General features: G+C 40.3%; 1 protein-coding gene across 1 annotated transcript; it reads right to left on the minus strand.

The window, feature by feature from the left end:
• Positions 1-8,755: 8,755 nt before the first annotated feature.
• LOC119771095 lies at positions 8,756-14,569 on the minus strand. Its single transcript, XM_038266482.1, has 3 exons — positions 14,101-14,569; positions 10,570-14,033; positions 8,756-10,492 (listed from the first exon to the last, which is right to left on the minus strand). The coding sequence occupies exons 1-3, from the start codon at positions 14,567-14,569 to the stop codon at positions 8,756-8,758; spliced, it is 5,670 nt and encodes a 1,889-aa protein (XP_038122410.1).
• Positions 14,570-20,378: the final 5,809 nt, after the last annotated feature.

Here is a 20,378-nt window from a genome sequence, read left to right on the forward strand (position 1 = left end):
TACGATTTTTTTAATAAAGTGGTTTTTGAGAAAATCGACGAAAATTGCCATTTTTTGGATCACCCTAACACGGCGTCGGTCACCCTAATGGCCAAACGAAAAAATACGGAAGCAACTCTCTACGAAATCGGCCGATTTCGACCATTTTTATTTTTTGTATTTTTTTATTTGACTCAAACTTTGTGGAGGCCTTCCCTATGACCAAATAAGCTATTTTGTGTCATTGGTTCACCCATACAAGTCTCCATACAATTTTGGCTGCTGTCCATACAAAAATGGTATGTAAATATTCAAACAGCTGTAACTTTTGAGTGAATTTTCTGATCAATTTGGTGTCTTCGGCAAAATTGTAGGTATTGTTGAGGACAATTGAGAAAAATAGGTACACGGAAAAAAATTGCAGATTTTTTATCAACTTTTTCACTAAAACTCAATTTCCCAAAATACGTATTTTTGATTTTCGAGAATTTTGATATGTTTTAGGGGACTAAAATCCACAACTTTTGAGCTATAGAGAAACATGGTCAAAATCTGCCGCCAAGTTATGATTTTTTGAAAAATAGTGATTTTTGGAAAAAATCCTAATTTCATGCAAAAACAAATTTGAAGTTATTTTTTAATGCAAAATTGAATTTGCAATCGAAAACTACTTTACAATTTTTTTGATAAAGGGCTTCGTTTTCAAGAAATAGCCACCGAATGTTTGATTTTGGCGAAATATTTGCAGTTTTTCAATTTTTGAAAATAGTGATCATAAATGACCATTTCTAAAAATATTTTTTTTGAAAAGTTCAAAAAATTTGCTATAAAATTGTCTAAGAGACATTGAAGATTGGACCTCGGGTTGCTGAGATACAGCCGCTTTAAGAAAAAGAAACACGAAAATTGAAGTTTTCTAAGTCTCACCAAAACAACCCACCATTTTCTTAAGTCGATATCTCAGCAAATAATGGTCCGATTTTCAATGTTAATACATGAAACATTCGTAAAATTTTCCGATCTTTTCAAAAAAAAATATTTTGAAAAAAATTAAATCAAGACTGACATTTTAAATGGGCGTAATATTCAATGTTTGGCCCTTTTAAAATGTTAGTCTTGATTTATTTTTTTTTTAAATATTTTTTTTCGAAAAGATCGGAAAATTTCACGAATGTTTCATGTATTAACATTAAAAATCGGACCATTAGTTGCTGAGATATCGACATTAGAAAACGGTGGGTTGTTTTGGTGATATTAAGAAAACTTCAATTTTCGTGTTTCTTTGTCTTAAAGCGGCTCTTTCTCAGCAACCCGATGTCCAATCTTCAATGTCTTTTAGACAATTTTATAGCAAATTTTCTGAACTTTTCAAAAAAAATATTTTTAGAAATGGTCGCTCATGGTCACTATTTTTAAAAATCGAAAAACTGCAAATATTTTGCTATAATCAAACTTTCGGTGGCTATATCTTGAAAACGAAGCCCTTTATCAAAATAATTGTGAAGTAGTTTTCGATTGCAAATTCAATTTTGCATTAAAAAAAAACTTCAAATTTGTTTTTGCATGAAATTTGGATGTTTTTTCCAAAAATCACTATTTTTCAAAAATTCATAACTTGGTGGCAGATTTTTTGACCATGTTTCTCTATAGCTCAAAAGTTGCGGATTTTAGTCCCCTAAAACATATCAAAAAATCTCGAAAATCAAAAAAATACGTATTTTGGGAAATTGAGTTTAAGTGAAAAAAAAGTTGATAAAAAAATGTGCAATTTTTTTTCCGTGTACCTATTTTTTTCTCAATTTTCCTCAACAATACCTACAACTTTGCCGAAGACACCAAATTGATCAGAAAATTCACTCAAAAGTTACAGCTGTTTGAATATTTACATACCATTTTTGTATGGACAGCAGCCAAAATTGTATGGAGACTTGTATGGGTGAACCAATGACACAAAATAGCTTATTTGGTCATAGGGAAGGCCCCTACAAAGTTTGAGTCAAATAAAAAAATACAAATAAAATCCATTTCCGGGTTTGGTAGAGAATTGCTCAGTGGGTATAATTATTTTGGCCAAGGAACTCCCAGAAAAATTTTGAGCCCGATCGGAGAACTTTTTTTTCGAACCATGCTGTTTTCGTGGGGAATGGCTGAATAGTCTTATTCTACAACCTTTAATGATAAATTTTTGCATTTTTGTTTTAAACTTTACAGCCACGTTTTAACGTTTTTATGTTTTCTGTTATGGAAAAAATAATTATAATTATTTGTTACTATAGTAACAAACTCAAAAGCTCATAGGGGAACAGCATTTATTTTTGGCAATATTCGGCCATCAAAAATGCTGGTTTTCCAAAATTTGAATAAATTATTTTTCCTTTTTTCAGAGAAACCAGGTGCACATTGGCTTTAGAGATCATTCCACCGGCAACACTCGAATGCGTATGAGTCTTCGACAGAGCTTTTACCATCGGGGACCATCCCCACACTGTTAGGGAGGCCTCGAAGCTGCTTCCCTGAAGAAGGAAGAAGGAGTCACTGACTTGCTCCATATATGTGTGTGCTCTGCATGCTGAATATCATCATCGTCGTCGTCGTCGTCGTAGTCGTTTTGCAAATTGAAAGATATGTGCGCTTGGTTACGCATTCATCGGTTAAGAAGAGCAATTCTGGCTTTTCGGTTCAGTAACGTTCCGACCCCCTCATCTTTCAATGCTCAGAATTGTTCAAAATTATCACGACTAATATTCATTTTTTTTAATTCGATTGATCTAGTCCACTACATAGCACCGTTGCTTGGAAGGCACGTCCTCGGTCAGTAAACCAAGCAAAAAACATATCGGAAAATCTACGCCCATGCCCCTAATCTCCCCTTTCCCCGAAGCAAGCGACCTCCATGTGTCTGGAAAATCAAATTCCGTCTTTTCGCATCTCGAATGATGTATAAATGTCAAATTAAGTCGCTCAGAGGGAACCCCATTGGGGGAGCTGCCTATTACTCTCGGTCCTCGCAGGCTTTTTCCTGAGAATCGGGGCACTTGGCATGCTCGGAGCGTTCCACCGGGTTGATTTGTGACTCTGCACCAGCACATTTGGAGACACAAGAGACACAGGCTGAAGAGTGTTCATTGAGTTGCAGAGTTGGTACCGAAACAGCAAGGATTTGCTCGGCAGAGGATCTGATTTTGGGAGCTTGGTCGTGACTGAATGAAGTGCGTCAAGCTGAAGGATAAGCAAATTTTGGCCGGACTGAATTGGGTAGCAGCAGAAGCAGCAGCAGCGGTTTCGAGCAGGAAAATGTCGTTTATTTACATTAGCTGCATCGAGCAACGGAATACGGCATATCTGTGATGGATGGATGATGCAGGATTGGCGCAGATTGTGTGGACAGATGTCAAAATTCCATGTTTTGAAGTTGTATTGAAATTAAACAGTAATAAAAATCAGACAAGCTTATTTGAAACCGAGAGCATCTTTTTTTGCACATATATTTTGAGTTTTACTATAATTGAATGAAATATTAGTTTTAAAGTTATTTGGTTCAAGCTCAAATTTCAAAATAATATAATTATACCAGAGGTGAGGGATAACACCCCAGTGAATCGTTTCAAACAGAGCTGAAAATGTCAGGGATCCTGACGCGAAAATCGGCGACGCATACACGATTTTTTCAGATCCATTCACTGAACCGCAAAACCGTGACATAAACAAACCCGACTCAGTCGTGAGTGCCCTAGCTCACTGAGCAGCTGCAATGCGAGGCAGTAGTCGACCAACGCTCATTCGACGTTGCACGCACACACATGAAGAAACAAGTTTTTACACAAAAAGTTGGTATTTATGCGTGGAAATGTAATTTTGATTATAAGTTATGGTTGTTTTAAGTGTTTTGCACAGTCTAGAACCATTCAATTGTTTAAAAATAGTCAAAATAGTGTTTGGAGAGGATTTTACGAGTCAGTCATACGACACGAATTGAGTGAGTGTAGCTCATTTTTTTCACGTCTCTCATTCTCCAGCAGCCGACCGGCACGAGTCAGGCGGCAGTGGTTGAACGGACACAGTAGGCTTACAGTCACACGGAGAAAAAAGAGTTCCCAAAATCGTGAACAAGCGTTCATGAAAATGGGAACCTCGAACAAAGTGTTCAAATTTCATGGTACGTTTTTCAAAATCGTACCATGGGATTTGAACACTTTGTTCGAGGTTCCCATTTTCATGAACGCTTGTTCACGATTTTGGGAACTCTTTTTTCTCCGTGCAGATGCTAGCAGTGAACTGACATTTTGGTTTGCTTCATGTGTACGCTGGGTTGGAAACATTTTGCAGGCCTGGTTTCAAAGATTGATCTGAACTTTTATTTTTAATCCGGCTGAAACAAAGAAGCCAATTTGCATGATTAGTTTATCCTTATACTTTTCCATACAAATATGACAGCTGTCCATTCAAGAATGATATATGAACATTCAAAAGTCTGTATCTTTTGAAGGAAATTTTTGATCGATTTTGTATCTTCCTCAAAGTTGTACTTTTATCCATACTACACTAAAAAAATGATATACGGTATTTTTTTTGTTGTAATTTTTAGTTTCACTTTTTGTCACTTTAGGCTGGTACAAATATTTTTAAAAGTTTTTGTCACCCCCCCCCCCCTTCAAAATTGGCCCGAAAAATCAGGGGGCAAAAAAAATTTTTACAATAAACTTCAAAATTTCAATGAAAATTCATGTGCAACCAGCTGAAATCAAATTAAAATACATTCTTCTGCGTTTAAAATCATTTTTAGCATGTTTGGGTTTTTTTTTAAATCTTAAGATTTTTGGAAAATTTTCGATGCAAAATCTTTTTTTTCGATACAATTTTTGTTTTTGTCAGATCTTAGATTTTTTGAAAACTAATGATTGCAAAACAACTGAACTAGTGTAAATAGTAGTTTATGCAACAAGTTGCAAAAAGAGGATTTTTTCAGCACGAGTCGTACATTTATCCAACGAGGTTCACCGAGTTGGATAAATACGAAGAGTGCTGAAAAAATCAAGTTTTGCAACGAGTTCCATGCAACATTTTTTGCAATTCCAAAAAACACACACTGAGTGAAATTTTATGTCAAATTTTCATGTATTTTGCCAATAAATCGTTTAAATCAAAAAAATGTTGAAAAGTGTTACTTTTCGGAACAAGTGCTGAAAAGTTCAACTTTTCAGCATTTATTTTGAAAAGTGTTGCTATTCGATTCTGTTATTTTTGGTACAGAAAAGTAGGCTATTTCGTCGTTCAAGAATGACAGGAAAAGTAAGTAGTTTCACGACAGAATTGCAAAAATGCATTTTAAAACACTTTTTTCATTTAAATGTGAAGACTATGGCTTGTTATTAAAATTTTTATATTTTTTTAATTTTTTTGCCCCCCCCTTGAGCTCGGCCAGGGCCGAGGGACAAAAACTTTTTTTAAATATTTGCATTGGCCTTAATTTGATTTGCAAAAAAAAACACTATTTATTTTTTGAAAATCTTATGATTACTTTTCAAAAGAGCGTTATATTGAAATGGCTCTTTTCAAAAACATTTGTTTTTCAAAAGTGGGCAAAAATGAGTACTTATTTTAAAAAATGAATAACTGGGACTATTTTCGATAAACTTACCTTAAAAATAATTGAATTTCACTAAAGCACGATTTTCAATAAAGTTACCTAAAAATGGCTTTAACTTGAAAATGGTGCACTTTATCAAAATTTCACTAAAGTACTTTCAGATTTCAAATTTGCATTTATTTATTTGATTTTACATCGAAAAATGAAGTTAAGAATTTTTTGCGACCGGAATTTCGATTTTTTGAAAAAATCAGCATTGATTCAAAAATTCATTACTTGGTCAAAGATTTTTTGCACAACCTGGAAATTTCTGAAAAGTTGCCATTTGATGTCCCCTAAAACATATCAAAAAATTTAAAAAATAATAATAGTATTTTTGTGCAAATCCAGTTCTAGTGGTAAAAACTTAAATTAAAAATTACCATTTTTTTTACCGTGTATCATTTTTTTCAGTGTGGTTCTTATCTATAGCTTGCCGAAGACACCAAATCGATAAAAAAAAATCCTGCAAAAAATACAGATTTTTGAATTTTCATCTATCATTTTTGTATGGACAGCTGCCAAATGGCTTCTTTTTGCATACCGAATGCACCAAAAAAGTTTCAGTCGGATTACAAAATACAAAAAAAATACCGATTTCGTCAATAATTGTTCCTTGGTGAAATTTCCGAGAAATCGATGCAAAATGTATGATTTTTAAAATAACGATATTTGGTATTTTTTAAATTTAATTACTGTTATTATATTTTTTATTGCAATAAAATTATTGACTTGTTTAGAAGGTTTTTAGATCCAATGATTGGTCAGATGATGAATCCGGTCATAGTTTTCATACAGTTAAGTGTGATCAGGTTTAATAAAAAGTACATTCAAAATTATCCTCAAAAAAAAAAAAAAAAAATAAACAAAACGTATCCCAAAATGCTATAAAATGTCATAAATTTTCAAAACATATTTTTTCAATTTTCACGTCTTTTTTCTAATCTGTGGTCTCAAATTTATAAATTATTTCTACACATTAAATTGAAGTTAAAGGCTACTTTTCGTGAGTGTTGGCTTAAAATTAATATTTTCATCAATTTTGACAGCACTAAGCAGACCCAAAAGAGCGCTGGAAGAAAAAAAGAACTAAGCTGAAAATAGGAAAATGGGCGTGGCCCAATGCATTCTCGACTGATTAGAATGCATTTGGGAAATATTTTTTTAAATGCTTGTAAGAGGAATAAAATAACTTTTAGTAAAAGTGTAAATATACAGAAATGTTCACAAAAAGTTTCTCTACTCGTTGGTGTACTTGGTTTTAGTAAATTGCAAGGAACACTTCAGATTATTCAGCATCATTCAAACACGACCGCTTATTAGGCTTAAAATGGGTATATTTCCCCTATTTGAAAATTTTGTTGAAAAATCCATTGCTAAATAAATAAATGCTATGCTATAATGAGATCAAATTTCTGAAATTGACAGTGTTGTTAGATCTACTTGAATAATCATTTGAATAATTCTTCTAAAATCGAAAAACGTTGGTGGCTTTAAATTGAATCTCATTTCAATATGTTTTCTCCCCTAAAATTTCACTTTAAAACCTCCCAAAGCACCCCTCAAAACTGGGCTACCAAACTTCATAAATTATGTCCCCAAGGCAAATGTCGGAGGAGTGGCGTCCAACATCATCGGCAGAACCGGCAGTTGCCAGCCAGCAGACAATTGGTCATCAGCGAGAGAGGAGACACATTCCCATTTGCCGGAAGTCCCACCAACAACCCGAGCTGGCGTAAAGAGTCATGAATAATTGAATGGTCTACCGGCTCGGGGTTTTTTTTTTTTTGCTCAAAACACTGAAAAAAGTGGCAGAAATGGCCACTTTCCAGACGCTGGAATTTTCCCACCCCCGAAAGAATGCAACAACAAAAACAACAATGACAGAACAATAGGACATAACCTCTCCCCCTCTTCCAGCGAAATCGCCCAAAGTCGGGGGGTGTCAAACATGCTCGTTCACGTAGGAAAATAGGCAAATGTTCAGCTGTTAAATGCAGCGAAATGAAGGTTGGAAAGCGTGTCCCCTTTTATTTCGTTTTTTATTATTGTTGTTGTCATTTTTTTTGTTGACGTAAAGGTTGTCAAATTTGTTTTCAACCCGCCAAAGGAAAACGCCAAAGCAAGCACGTGGCTGCTTCGATAAAAAGTCATCTTAGTTTAGGAAAGCCTCGGCTTCTTTGATGCCAGTTCGGATGGGACTGGCGAAGTTTGAACAAATTGAGGGTGGTTTTATACTTTGTTGGGTGAGTCAGAGTTTTGCGAAGTTTTTGGCGAGGAGGGGAAACTCGCAACACGGAAAGACGACAGGATCATCATGAATGGGCACGAAGATTCGCGGCGGAGAGTGAGAATTCAGAGAGAAGTTGGTGGGAGAGAGTCGATAGTATAGCATTTGGGAGAATTGGTTACACAGAAAAAAAAAATCATGGTAATATTACATCTGGGAAGGGGTACATCTTTTATGTCAGAAAAAAGGTGTAATTTTACCTCTGGAAATATGTAATTTTACCACTTTTCTGGTGTAATGTCACTTTTTCAGTCTAAATTGAGGTAAAATTACATTGTTCGGACCAGCAGGTACGGACAACTGAATTTTTAAAGCAGCTTTCTAGTGTAGCAGCTTAAAACTAAAATAGTTCAATTTATTTAGCATTTAGAATATCAAATTTTAGGTTACAAATTCACTTACATGAACAGTTTTCCTCCTACGCCTGTTTCTCACTGTAAGTGCTAATGTTCGCTGTTGGGCATTAGTTTGCCACTAATAAATACAAATTTCGAATTAGTTTTAAAATAAAGTGAATAGCCAATCATACTCACAGGCTCAATTATTCAATTATACGGTAAATTGACCTGCTTTCGTGACCAGTACACGTCTCACGTGGTGGATAAGTAAGAGCTAGTTTTGGAGAGCAAATAAATCAAAATCGGCCCTAATCAGGCAACAAGCGAGACCTACCTACTTATCCGAAGTTATACAATCAATTATATACCCGAAATTTGCTTAACTTTTTGAGAAAAACGAAATATTATAAAAATCTTTAGAACACGCCTTATTTGTTCAAGAGCTGGACTGTTTTTTTTCCCTATTCTCTCGGTTCACATGATTATTCGTTGCGGACCGCCTTTCCGGCCACCGAGTTCTTATTATGCGTTCCCTTTTGCCTGTCGTGTTTCACGTGCTGCGCTAGGATGGTTCATCGCGGTGCCAACATCGCCCCGCCCCGTAACTCTGGTGGGTGGAGCCTCCTTCGCACCAGTTTTACGCTCCTGGATTTCTAGCACCGCCAGTTTGCTCACCGGCCGCTTCAGCTCTCCTCTGCATGTCCTCACCATCGCCTGCCGAATGCGTCTATCGGCACCCTTGAAGACCTCCGTCACGATGCCCCGGACCCAGTTACCGCGATTAGCGCCTTCCACGACGTAGACGACATCTCCACACGCGATAGGCTCCGCCTCCGCGTGCCACTTCGTCCGTTGGTTCAGGGTTGGAAGGTACTCCGCAATCCAGCGTTTCCAAAAGCAGTCAGCAAGGAGTTGCGACCGCTTGTAGCAGTCTCGGAGAGCTTCGGCTGGACTGGTCGATTCCGCGCGTTGAGTTCCATCGTTGGTCGACACTCCTCGCAAGAAATGGTTGGGCGTGAGAGCTTCGGTTGATCCTGCTTCGGTTGACAGGTACGTCAGCGGACGTGTGTTGATGAGATCCTCCGCTTCCGCCAAACTGGTCAGCAACACTTCGTCCGTCAGCTTTCTCCCGTCGTCGAACGCCTTCAGAGCTTCCTTGACCGACCTCACAAGCCTCTCCCAGGCCCCGCCCATGTGCGGCGCTGATGGTGGGTTGAAGTTCCAGCTCGTTCTGGCGTCGGTGAACTCTTCTCTGCATTCCGCGTCCACGCGTACGATCTCCTTACTCGCGCCCTGGAAGTTCGTGCCGTTGTCGCTGAAGAACTCGATGGGCATTCCTCTCCGGCAAGCGAATCGTCTGATAGCCATGACGCACGACTGTGTGGTCAAACTATGCACGACTTCCAGATGGATGGCACGCGTGGTCAAACACGTGAAGAGGCTGACCCAACGCTTTTCGGAACGCCGCCCGACCGTCACTGCTACTGGGCCGAAGTAGTCGACCCCGGTGTAGCTGAACGCCCGCTGATGTGGAGTCACACGCTGGACTGGAAGTGGTGCCATTCTCGGGATCGCCGGTACGCTTTTCTCCACCTTGCACTTCACGCACGCCGTCATCACCCGCTTCAGCTCGGCTCGTAGGTTCGGGATGAAGAAACGCTGCCGAAGCTCGTTGATTGCCGTCTCGAAGTACGCGTGGCCCATCTTCTGGTGATAGTACTCCAGCAGCTTCGTTGTCACTGGATGACCTTTGGGCAGGATGACGGGAAAGCGAACCTCAAACGGAATCATGGTAGCTCGCTCAAGTCGACCGTCAACTCGCATCACTTTCTGCTCATCCAGGAACGGGGTCAGCTTGTACAGCACGCTGCTCTTCTCCAGGGGTAGCTTCTTGTCCGCGGGGAATTCGAGGTTTTTAAGAAGGGTTGTCACCTCGTCCGGGAAGTAGTCCGCTTGCGCCCATCTCCACAAGTATGTTTCCGCCATCTGGTATTCTTCCCTCTTCAGCGGGACTGGAACTGCTTGCACGGTCCTTTTCACGAGCCCCTTCATCGCCTTCGAAAGAGGAAGTGCTTCGATCGGCAAACCCTTTGCTTTTCTGCGACAATTGGAGCGAAATCGAGCCAGGCATGCCACGGATCTTACCATCACCGTCCAGCGAGAGAAGTTGTGAGGATCGATGATTTGCTCGGTGACAATGATGCTGTGGTACAGCACACTCGCTCGCATCTCCTCGGGCGTGTTCAGCTGCACCTGCTGCTTCGAGATGGCCCACAGTCTCTTGGCTTCTTCGATGAATTCCGGCGCTCGTGACCATGGCCCGTCCGGCTCGAAACTGTGCTTTTGTCCCACTTGGTGAGCATGTCTGCCAGATTCAGCTTTGATGGCACCTTCCGCCACTCGCTCTGCTTGGTCAGCGTCAGAATTTCGCCGACGCGAAAGGCAACGAATTGCTTATACTTTCGCTGGTCAGAATGGATCCACGACAAAGCAACTTCAGAGTCTGACCAGATGAATCGTTCCGCAATCTTGAGGGTGTGGTTCTCCTGCACGAAGTTCATGAGTCTCGAGCCGACCACATCTGACTGCAGTTCCAAGCGTGGGATGCTGAGCAGCTTCAGCGGTGCCACTTTTGACTTCCCGGACACGAGCGCGCAGATTGGGCCCATCGACGACATAATCCAGAAGAAGGCGACAGCACCATAAGCGCACTGACTCGCGTCGCAGAACACATGAAGCTCCAACGTCTCGTAGTTCAGATCGTGCGCGCCCTGGAAGTAGTACCGCGGGATTCGAACGCCTTCAACTTCTTGCAGGCGACTCACCCAGCGCTTCCATTTCTCCCACGCTTCGTCGTCGACCGCCTTGTCCCAATCACAGCCAGCCCGCCACAAGTCCTGGATCAAAATCCGCCCGAAGATCGTGAACGAGATCAGAAAACCTTGAGGGTCGAACAGGCTCATTACGCAGCTCGACACCACCCGCTTCGTGGGCCGCAGCTCTCCTTTCAAGTACCGCTCCAGATCCTCTCTCATCTCGGCCGAGAACAAGAACTCGTCGGTGCTCGTGTTCCACACAATGCCCAGTACTCGTTCGTAACCGGTCGTCTTGTTTTGGCTGAGGTGAACTTTCTGATCGGCTTCCTTCTCGCCCAGCGCGCTGACAACCTCGCTTGAACTGGCCACCCAATTGCGGATCTCGAAGCCCGCTTTCGAGTGGATGAGTCTGACCTCCTTCGCCCGCTGAATCGCTTCGTCGACCGTCGACGCGCTGTCGTAGTAGTCGTCGACATAATGGTTCTCCACGATTGCCTTCGCCGCCTCGGGATACTGCTTCGAGAACTCCTCCGCGTTCTTGTTTTTCACAAACTGCGCGGCACACGGCGAACAAGTTGCCCCGAAGGTGGCGACGTCCATGATGTACACCTCAGGCTCGGCCGTTGGGTCGTTCCGGAACAGGAACCTCTGGGCGTTCGTATCCTCCTTCCGTATGCGCAGCTGGTGATACATTTCCCTGATATCACCACCAAATCCGACAGGACGTTCACGGAATCGGAAGATCACGGAAGGAAGCGACGTCAGCATGTCCGGCCCCTTGAGCAGCTGGCTGTTGAGCGAGACTCCCGCCACAGTAGCGGCCGCGTCCCACACGAGGCGTACTTTCTCCGGCTTCTTGGGGTGCGTCACCACGTTCAGCGGCAAGTACCACACCTTTCGCGGATCGCACGCAGCCAGTTCTTGCTGGGAGGCCTTGTGCGCGTAGCCCTTCTGTTGATACTCGACGATTTGGCGCCGCACGTTGTCGTACAGCGAGTCGTTCTTCAGCAGCTTTCTTTCCAGAGATTTCAACCTTTTCAGCGCCATCACGTAGCTGTCGGGGAAACTTGTGTCGTCCGCTTTCCATAACAGGCCGGTTTCGTATCGATCTCCGTTCCGCACCGTCGTTGACTCCAGAATCGACCTGGCTCGCTTGTCCTCGTCCGACTCCGGCAGCAGCGCCATGGAGATGCCAGTTTCCTCGAGGAGGTACTGGTTCTTCAGGAGATCATGCAGGTCTTGGTTAGAGACTTGGTGACAAGCATGATGACCTACGAATCCAGCTGCTGGCGCGTTGTTCTCGTGGGGACCGTAGATCGTCCAACCAAGTTTCGACTTTACAGCGATTGGTTCTCCAGCGCCGCCGATGCGAGACTCGAGAGGCGCGTACAGGTGCAGATCCTTCAAGCCAATCAAGATCTTCGGCGCGCCGCGGTAATCTGCCACCGGGAGATCGTGCAGATGATTGTACTCCTTGACGACGTCGGCGAAGCACACGGTTTGTTCCGGAAGCTTCAGCTCGTTCACGGTGTGGGCGTTCTTGATCTGGAACTGAGTCGACACCCCTCTGGCAGAGATCGACAGGCAGACGTTCTCCGATTGTTTCTCCAGCCTTGAAACTCCAGCGGTCCACATAATGCGCAGCGGTTGAACTGCGCCGCGGACGTTCAGCAACTTCGTGATGGACTCGTCCACCAACGTGTACGAAGCTCCCTCGTCCAGAAACGCGATAATGTTGACCGATCTGCCGCCGTTGTACAGCGTGACCGGAATCATCCTGAAGATCACCGGCTGTCTGGCCCGCACATCGTGAGCGTTGCAGTTGACGACCGTTGCAGGGACGTCGCTGTGCAGAAGTGCGTTGTGCCGTTCCTTGCAGTTTCCCACGTTGCACCTGAAGTTCATCCGGCAGCGGACAGACCCGTGCTCATTCAGGCACAGCTTGCAGAGTTGCCACTTCTTGACTGCGTCCAAACGATCCTCCAATTTCAGCTGCTTGAACTTCTCACAGTTGCGGACTCGATGGTCGGTGCGATCACAAATCCTGCATGGTCTTTTGTTGTTTACACCGGCATGGTTTGTGTCTCCGCTATTCTCCGCAGCAGCGTGAGTGTGAAGGTAGCTTTCGTGCGTTCTGGATCCAGCTTTTGGTTTGACGTCTCTGCGAGACTGCGGCTGATGTTGCAGCTGCGGTTCGGTGAACAGTGTGGCCTCGCTAGCGTCGGTCACGATGTCCGATAGGAAGTCAGCGAAAGTTCGGAGCGAGACGTGCTTCTTCAGCTTCTTGAAACGAATCCATTCGAGTTTCGACCCGGCGGGTAGTTTCTCCACCAGCTCTCGGATCAACAGTGGGTTGACCAGGTGATCGTTCATGTGGGTGGCCTCGAGGTGGTCTACGAGCTGCTGGACCACGACGCCGAAGTAAATGAACGACTCCAGACGATCCGACCTGGGAGAGTCGGCCTTCCGTACTTTGATCAGCAGCGTGTTGAGCAGCTGTTCGGGCCGGCCGTACAGCATGCGTAGAGTTTCGATCGCCGCCGGGACCTTCTCGGGCAGCAACAGTAGGCTGCGCACGTTGGTCAACGCTGGCTCCCGAATGCTGTCTTGCAGTCTGGCGAGGTTCTCGACGTTCGAAAATCCGCAGGCCAGGTTCGACGTCTCGTAGCTGCTTATAAACATTGGCCACTCTTCGCAGCGTCCAGTGAATACGGGCAGTTTTCTGGCCAAGAACTGGCGGGCAGTAAGCTGCGCCTTCGTTGGCCCCCGTAGCTGCTTGGGTGGTTCTTTTTCCCGCTCATCGCCCGACGAACTGGATTCCGTACCCGTTAGGCTTGTGTCCGAGCCGGACTCGTCTCCTTCGTTGCCGTTACCCTCTTCACCTGAGTCCGCCGGTATCGGAGTCGGTTTTGGTTTGGGTACTTCTGGAATCGTAACTCCCGGATGCCGGAGCGGCGTTGAGATTCCGCTGGGGCCAGCCGTGCCTGAGGCATCGGGCTTCTTTTGTCCCCTTTGGACTTCTTGATTTTCTTTTCCTTTTTGTTTTAGGACTCTTTGCCTCGGCCTTGAGTTGTGCCATCTTGGCCTCGAAATCTTCTTTATTCTTCTTCTGCTGTTCCTGGAACTGCTTCTCGGCAGCGAGTTGTTGCTCCATGAGCTGCTGCTCAAGGGCCAGCATCTGCCTTTCGGCCTCTTGTTGACGCTGCTGTGTTTGCTGTTGCAGCTCCAGGCGACGTTTGTGCAGCTGTTGTTCCGCGACGATTCTCTCCTCCTGGCGCTTCGCTTCAGCTTCCAGCTCCAGCAGGGTCTTTTCCAGGTCGTCAAACTTCACGATGACCTGGGTGACTTCCATTTCGGCCGCGCAGTTGGGGCACCTCCAGGAATCGTCCTTGACGCCCTTCTCGAGCTGCGCGCACTCGTAGTGGAAGAATTGCTGGCAGTGGTCGCAGAAGGGCAGATCACCGTCCTTTTCCACCGCAGCCTTGCAGATCCCGCAGCAATAGCCAGTGAGGTTGTTCATTTTTAAGTTTTGTTCGGACCAGCAGGTACGGACAACTGAATTTTAAAGCAGCTTTCTAGTGTAGCAGCTTAAAACTAAAATAGTTCAATTTATTTAGCATTTAGAATATCAAATTTTAGGTTACAAATTCACTTACATGAACAGTTTTCCTCCTACGCCTGTTTCTCACTGTAAGTGCTAATGTTCGCTGTTGGGCATTAGTTTGCCACTAATAAATACAAATTTCGAATTAGTTTTAAAATAAAGTGAATAGCCAATCATACTCACAGGCTCAATTATTCAATTATACGGTAAATTGACCTGCTTTCGTGACCAGTACACGTCTCACGTGGTGGATAAGTAAGAGCTAGTTTTGGAGAGCAAATAAATCAAAATCGGCCCTAATCAGGCAACAAGCGAGACCTACCTACTTATCCGAAGTTATACAATCAATTATATACCCGAAATTTGCTTAACTTTTTGAGAAAAACGAAATATTATAAAAATCTTTAGAACACGCCTTATTTGTTCAAGAGCTGGACTGTTTTTTTCCCTATTCTCTCGGTTCACATGATTATTCGTTGCGGACCGCCTTTCCGGCCACCGAGTTCTTATTATGCGTTCCCTTTTGCCTGTCGTGTTTCACGTGCTGCGCTAGGATGGTTCATCGCGGTGCCAACATACATCATAAAAGAGGTAATATTCAACCTTCCAAAATTAAAGCTTCCAAATTTACATTATTTTTTTCTGTGTATTATCAACAATAATTTGGACACGTTTAACAGTATGATAAGCTAGATGTTATTTTGGTGATCTTTTGAGGTTTTTGATTTATTTCGATCAATACTTACACAGCTCAACAAGATAATCGATTTTCAAAGTTGAACAATTTAAATGTGCTAAACAATGTTTTTTTTTATAGTACAGACTGTGGGTAAAATTAATCACAATTGACGATATTCCAAATGTTACCTAAAAGCAAACAAGCAAGTTTATTCCAAAAAATTAACAACACATTTTGTTAAATGCTTTGTATTCCATCGGAGATTTATTGTTGACACATTAGCACTTCAATTGCAATTTTAAATCAAGTAAAAATAGCTTAAAAGGTAGTCAGCAAACAGGTTCGAAGTTTTGAAAAAATGTGCTGATTAAATAGTGAAGGTCGCTGAATTTTATGAAAATACTACCAAATCCTTGACCTGACAATCATACGAGATTTTATCCTACTGTTGCAAATATTTTTTGAAGTTTATGTCCCTTGGCTCTGACCAAAGTCAAGGGGTGGTGGGCAAAAAAATAAAAAAAACGTTTCTTACTTCTTACGTGCCTTCCTCACATTTACAAAGTAATAATGAAAATAAGTTTATGATAAAAATATATACCTGATACAGACTTTTCCAGAAAACATGCAGACTCTCATTTGAAGCAATGTGGCAACCGGGCGTTTCGCATCTGACGCTACTCTCGCACGTAAACAAAAAGACCCGGCCTTTTGAGGTTATGCAAAAACCACCCTTTTGTATCTCCAAAATCTTTTTCTTGGCATAACTTTTTAAATACTTTACTAAACAAAATAAAATTTAATAGGGTCTTAGGGGACCCCAAAACGAACAGAATAAGGCGGATCCGGCCAAAATCGGTTCAGTCAGTTCTGAGATAATCGTGTGGAAAAAAAATCGTGTCTACACACATCCCCACAGACATTTGTTCAAAATTTGATTCTGAGTCGATAGGTATACGTGAAGGTATATCTAGGAGGTGTATTTAAGAAGTTCATTTTTCGAGTGATTTTATAGCCTTGCCTCAGTGAGGTGAGGAAGGCAAAAATATGAAAATTGAAATCACAATGCTAGCTTTCAACAATTGGATGAAAAAGGTATTTTAAAATGCATTTCACACGCGTCCAGTTGCTGCCCAATCATTTGTTTTTAAAATATAGATGTATTGATGGATTTTTCAGCGATTTTTTTTTATCAAATCACCAAATCAAAATGTTTTCAAAGGAGTTGTTACAGGCAAAATACGATTATAAATGCAGGAAAATGCAAATGGTTTTCGGTTGACTAAATATTAATTTTCATTAAAATTTTGAAGGTTATAGAAAAAAATGTTTTGCCCTTGATTCAGGTCGACTTTGGAGGGGGGGGGGGGGCGACATAAACTTTGAAAAATGCTTGCAACGGCTTTTCTCATTTCATGAGAAAAAATAAGAAAAATTTCCAAACTAATATTTTTTCGACAAAATATGCCTCAAAATGATCTGAATTTTTTTTTCATGGATCCGATTCACAATTTTTTTTATTTTTTACTTCTTTAGTACTTTTGAATATCCCTGACTCAAGGCACACTAAAAATACTTGAAAAGCAAGAAAATAAAACAAAATTTAGTTTATTGGAACTTTTGAAAAAAACTCCAGGTATCTGCTGCATTCGAAATCTATGAGAAATTCCCGATCATTTGATTCCTATATTTCAAACATATCCAACTTGCATGATTTTTGAAAGTAAAATTTCAGTTTTTATTTAAATTTAGGCCGATGCAAATATATTTCAAATTTGGAGAAGCGAAAATAAATAAGAAAATAAACATTAAATTACACCTTCAAACCTTCAATATTTCAATGAAAACAATCGGTTTAAAATAATTTGATATATGGGAAATTTCCGATCATTTGATACCCATTTTGTTGAAACATAAAATTTAAGTATTTTTTTCAATGATGCGTGAAAATTTAGATTTTTTTTTGTTTTAGTTATAGAGTCTATTAAAATCATTTTTCATTGATGCTAATAAAGTCATTTTCATTTTAATTTTTGCGAAAATACCAATGTCGATTATCGATAAAATTATCGTCGAAAATATTGGCACCTAATGATAGCGATAGTAGCTTTCGTTATCTTCCGGACGATTTTCTAAAATACGATCGGCGATAATCTCATCGTCGATAACGGACAATAAGTCATTTTTAATATGTGAATATAGTCCAGACTCGATTATCAGAAGCCTAGATTATCCGAAGTTCGATTTTCCGATGGTTTGTATGGGATTTTGGACATTCGAATCATGAACTCAAGAAAGATCGTTTTTTTTTATTTTTTACTACACTGCAAATAAGGTAGTGATCCAGGAGCGTGTAAAAGGCCTGGGTGTAAAATAAATATACAATAAATAACACCCTGAAATATGTAGCCCATCAGTATGGGAAACCTACTTGAACGAAATGTCATGCCCATATATGCATTTATCCTTCCGATTCTTCATCGGTCCGATGGCCGAGCGGGCTAAGGCGCCAGTCCTCACTGTTGGTGCTGTGTAGAAAAATTGTACATCCAGTGTGTAATATTAAGTGTCTTTATTGACGAAGGTGATGTGCATGCGTTTGCATGCGATTTTACCATCGGATTTTTTGCTGTGTATTAACAACAAAATCGAGTTCCACGACCCCCATTTTAGTCATATTTGACTGGTTGATTGTCTATTAAATAAAAAAATGATTTTTTTGGTTTTGAAAGTTCTAATTCACTTTAGAATAGTTCAGGGGTCATTCTTAAGCTCGACATTCAAAAATAATAAAACGATTTTTTCAAACTCGGTTATCCGAAGTTTCGATTATCTGGAATGAAATTTTGCCAAGGCCTTCGTATAGTCGAGTCTGGTCTGTACAAAAAAACACATACAAAATAACGTTTTTTTCAAAAATACTCAAATTTTCTTTGTTTGCATTATCGACAAAAAAAGGTAAAATTGGATATGCTCTTCATTATTATTAGAGGTTTTTTTGCGAATCATTCAAATTTTCACAAAATATTGTATTTTTTCGAAAATACTAAATTTTTTATAATTTGCAATATGCGCTTCCAACGAAGCGATTTTTTTTACTTCTTCACCTCTATTAGAATCATTTTTAAAAATACACGAATATTCACAAAATTCTGTATTTATTCTTAATAATTATATATTTCCTTATTTTTCACATGGGAACGAAGCAAGATTTTCTATGATTTTTTACTTCTTTTAGAGTTTTTTTTTATGTAAAATACTAAAATTCGAAAACAGTTGAAATGCATGCAAAATTTGAATGGTTTGATGTAATATTGCAAATTATGAAAATTTTAATACTAAAAAAACGGTATTTGGTTAAAATTTTAGTTTTTCATTCAGAATAACCTAAAACAGTGAAAATGCATGCAAAATTGCTTTGAAATTTATCATGTTATCAAAAAAAAAAAAAAAAAATATCGGTCATTCTCCGCCAACTCACACGAAATCGGAAAAAGTTGATTTTTTGTTAAACTTTGCTCTAAGGGGTAATTTTTTTTCCTACTTTTTTCTCCGTGTAGAAACAGTGAAGAAATAAAAATTTGGTGTCATATAGGGACTTTTGTGTAAAATTGGACTTTTGTGTAAAAAAACGCATTTTTCATAAAAAAGTGAAAAAATAGTTTTCAAACCACTGCCAATTACGTATTTTTTTAACTTTGTTGGGTGAATTTTTAAAGTTTAACAATGTAAGTAATCCATCTGCGTGTGAAAGGCCTGGGTGTAAAATAAATATTGCATTATTTTATGAAATTTTATGTGATTTTACACCCTGAAACATGTAGCCCTTCAGTATGGGAAACCTACTTGACCGAGTGTCAAGCTCATATATGCGTTTATTCTTACAGCTTTTCATCGGTCTGATGGCCGAGTGGGCTAAGGCGCCAGTCCTTACTGTTGGTGCTGGGTTTGAACTCCGTCGGTTTTAATTTTTTTTTGTGTTTGCAAAAAATGTATATGCAGTGTGTAATATTAAGTGTTTATTTTGACGAAGGAGATGTGCATGCTTTTGCATGCGATTTTACCATCGGATTTTTTTACGTAGTTTTTGTGGCAATGTAGAGTATTTTCCCAAAAAATATGGTTTTTGCAATCGTTGAGAAATTTCCTATCGTTTGATTTTGTCAAAAAAAAATTATGGTGCTACATCTGGGAATGGGGAAAGATTTTATGTAGAACAATTGTAATTTTACTATTGGAACTGGTGAAATATTAACCATTTTCTACTGAATTTCATATCTTAACACATTTTTAAGGTTAAATAACTCAAAATTAAGGTAATATTTAATCAACCTGATTTCTATCTGTCCAAAATCCACCTTTTTTCACTGAATCCATATAAAAAAATACATGAAATTCGGGTACTTTTTTTGAAAACGTAGTTTTGTTCAAATTTAAAGGATTTAAAAAAAATGATACTCACATTGTAAAAAAAAGAAATTCGGGTGGTGAATTCAAAAATGGGTAATTCTCCACCAACTCACACAGCAGTTGCCCCGACCCCTCTTCGATTTGTGTGAAACTTTGTCCTAAGGGGTAACTTTTGTCCCTGATCACGAATCCGAGGTCCGTTTTTTGAAATCTCGTGACGGAGGTGCGGTACGACCCCTTCCATTTTTAACATGCGAAAAAGAGATGTTTTCAATAATTTGCAGCCTGAAACGGTGAGGAGATCGAAATTTGGTGTCAAAGGGACTTTTATGTAAAATTAGACGCCCGATTTGATGACGTAGTCAAAATTTCAAAAAACGTATTTTTCATCGAAAAAAACACTAAAAAAGTTTTAAAAATTCTCCCATTTTCCGTTACTCGACTGTCAAAAATTTTGGAACATGTCATTTTATGGGAAATTTAATGAACTTTTCGAATCTACATTGACCCAGAAGGGTCATTTTTTCATTTAGAACAACCTTTTTCATTTCAAAATTTTGTGTTTTTTTTTTAACTTTGCAAGGGTATTTTTTATAGTGTAACAATGTTTTACAAAGTTGTAGAGCAGACAATAAC

This window comes from Culex quinquefasciatus, chromosome 1 (genome assembly GCF_015732765.1).
Source record: "Culex quinquefasciatus strain JHB chromosome 1, VPISU_Cqui_1.0_pri_paternal, whole genome shotgun sequence".
Taxonomy (NCBI): Eukaryota; Metazoa; Arthropoda; class Insecta; order Diptera; family Culicidae; genus Culex; species Culex quinquefasciatus.

Excerpts from the sequence above, each read along its gene's own strand:
- LOC119771095 (XM_038266482.1), bottom strand. The coding sequence starts at position 14,569 with ATGAACAACCTCACTGGCTATTGCTGCGGGATCTGCAAGGCTGCGGTG. Across the intron at positions 14,034-14,100 it reads ACTCAAGGCCGAGGCAAAGA|GCACGGCTGGCCCCAGCGGA; the intron begins GTCCTAAAACAA and ends CCGATGCCTCAG. Across the intron at positions 10,493-10,569 it reads CCAAGTGGGACAAAAGCACA|CAGCAGGTGCAGCTGAACAC; the intron begins GTTTCGAGCCGG and ends GCCATCTCGAAG.